The following is a 1,208-nucleotide window of genomic DNA, read 5'->3' as shown; positions in this document are numbered from 1 at the left end:
ATTAGGAAGTTAATTTGGGATTTGGGCAGTTAATTTGGGAATTACACTGTATGGGAATTGGTCAGTTTCCTTGGGAATTGGGCAGTTAACTTGGGAATTAGGAAGTTAATTTGGGAATTGGGCAGTTAATTTGGGAATTAGGAAGTTAATTTGGGAATTGGGCAGTTAATTTGGGAATTGGGCAGTTTCCTTGGGAATTAGACAGGGAATTAGGCATTTAATTTGGGAATTAGGCACTAATCCCTGTCCTTCCCCGTTCCCAGGGATCTCTGGGAAGCTCTCCAGGCACTAATCCCCATTCCCAGGGATCTCTGGGAAGCTCTCCAGGCACCAATCCCCGTTCCCAGGGATCTCTGAGAAGCTCTCCAAGCGCTAATCCCTGTCCTTCCCCATTCCCAGGGATCTCTGGGAAGCTCTCCAAGTGCTAATCCCTGTCCTTCCCCATTCCCAGGGATCCCTGGGAAGCTCTCCAAACACCAATCCCTGTTCCCTGGGGTCTCTGGGAAGGTCTCCCAGCACTAATCCCTGTCCTTCCCCATTCCCAGGGATCCCTGGGAAGCTCTGCAAACACCAATCCCTGTTCCCAGGGATCTCTGGGAAGCTCTCCAAGCACTAATCCCTGTCCTTCCCCATTCCCAGGGATCTCTGGGAAGCTCTCCAGGCACTAATCCCTGTCCTTCCCCATTCCCAGGGATCTCTGGGAAGCTCTCCAAGCGGGGGCTGTGCCTGACCCTCAGCACCTCCTACGAGGGATCCCACCTGGATTCCTTCCACCTGGAGCTGCTGCTCCGGCCGGAAGTTCGGATCCAGCGTCATTCCATCCCCGCCTTCATCCCTCTGGAGCAGCTTTCCCGGCGCTTCCTGGCCACGGATCTCCGGCGCTTCCTGGCCCTGCTCTCCCAGCACCTGGAGGGATATTCCGGCAGGAGATTCCAGGCTGACCAATTCCAGGTGCTCCCGGGAGCTGGGAGGGCTCGGGAATGCCCACAGGGATTTGGGTTTCCCAAAGGGGGGAGTTCGGTTTTCCGGGAAAAGCGGGAGAGCTGAGGGGAGTTCAGCTGGAGAAGGGAAGGATCCCGGGAGAGCTTGGAGAACATTCCAGAGGCTAAAGGGGCTCCAGGAGAGCTGGAGAGGGACAGGACACAGGGAATGGCTTCCCAATGGGAAAGGGGAGATTTGGGTGGGATACTGGGAAGGGATTCCTGGCT

The 1,208-nt window shown here is 55.5% G+C and overlaps 1 protein-coding gene across 1 annotated transcript in view; it reads left to right on the top strand.

The window, feature by feature from the left end:
- Positions 1-1,083, top strand: part of LOC113942112 (centromere protein O-like) — a gene marked incomplete at its 5' end in the record, with an annotated part of 2,155 nt that extends 1,072 nt beyond the window's left edge. Inside the window, one exon of the mRNA XM_027633248.1 lies at positions 692-1,083. Coding sequence (XP_027489049.1) covers positions 692-1,047 — 356 coding nt within the window. The remainder of the gene's footprint in view (positions 1-691) is intronic.
- Between the last annotated feature and the right edge of the window lie 125 nt (positions 1,084-1,208).

The sequence above is a fragment of the Corapipo altera genome, unplaced genomic scaffold (genome assembly GCF_003945725.1).
Source record: "Corapipo altera isolate COAL_440 unplaced genomic scaffold, ASM394572v1 55786, whole genome shotgun sequence".
NCBI lineage: Eukaryota > Metazoa > Chordata > Aves > Passeriformes > Pipridae > Corapipo > Corapipo altera.
This window is presented reverse-complemented; position numbering and strand designations above follow the sequence as displayed.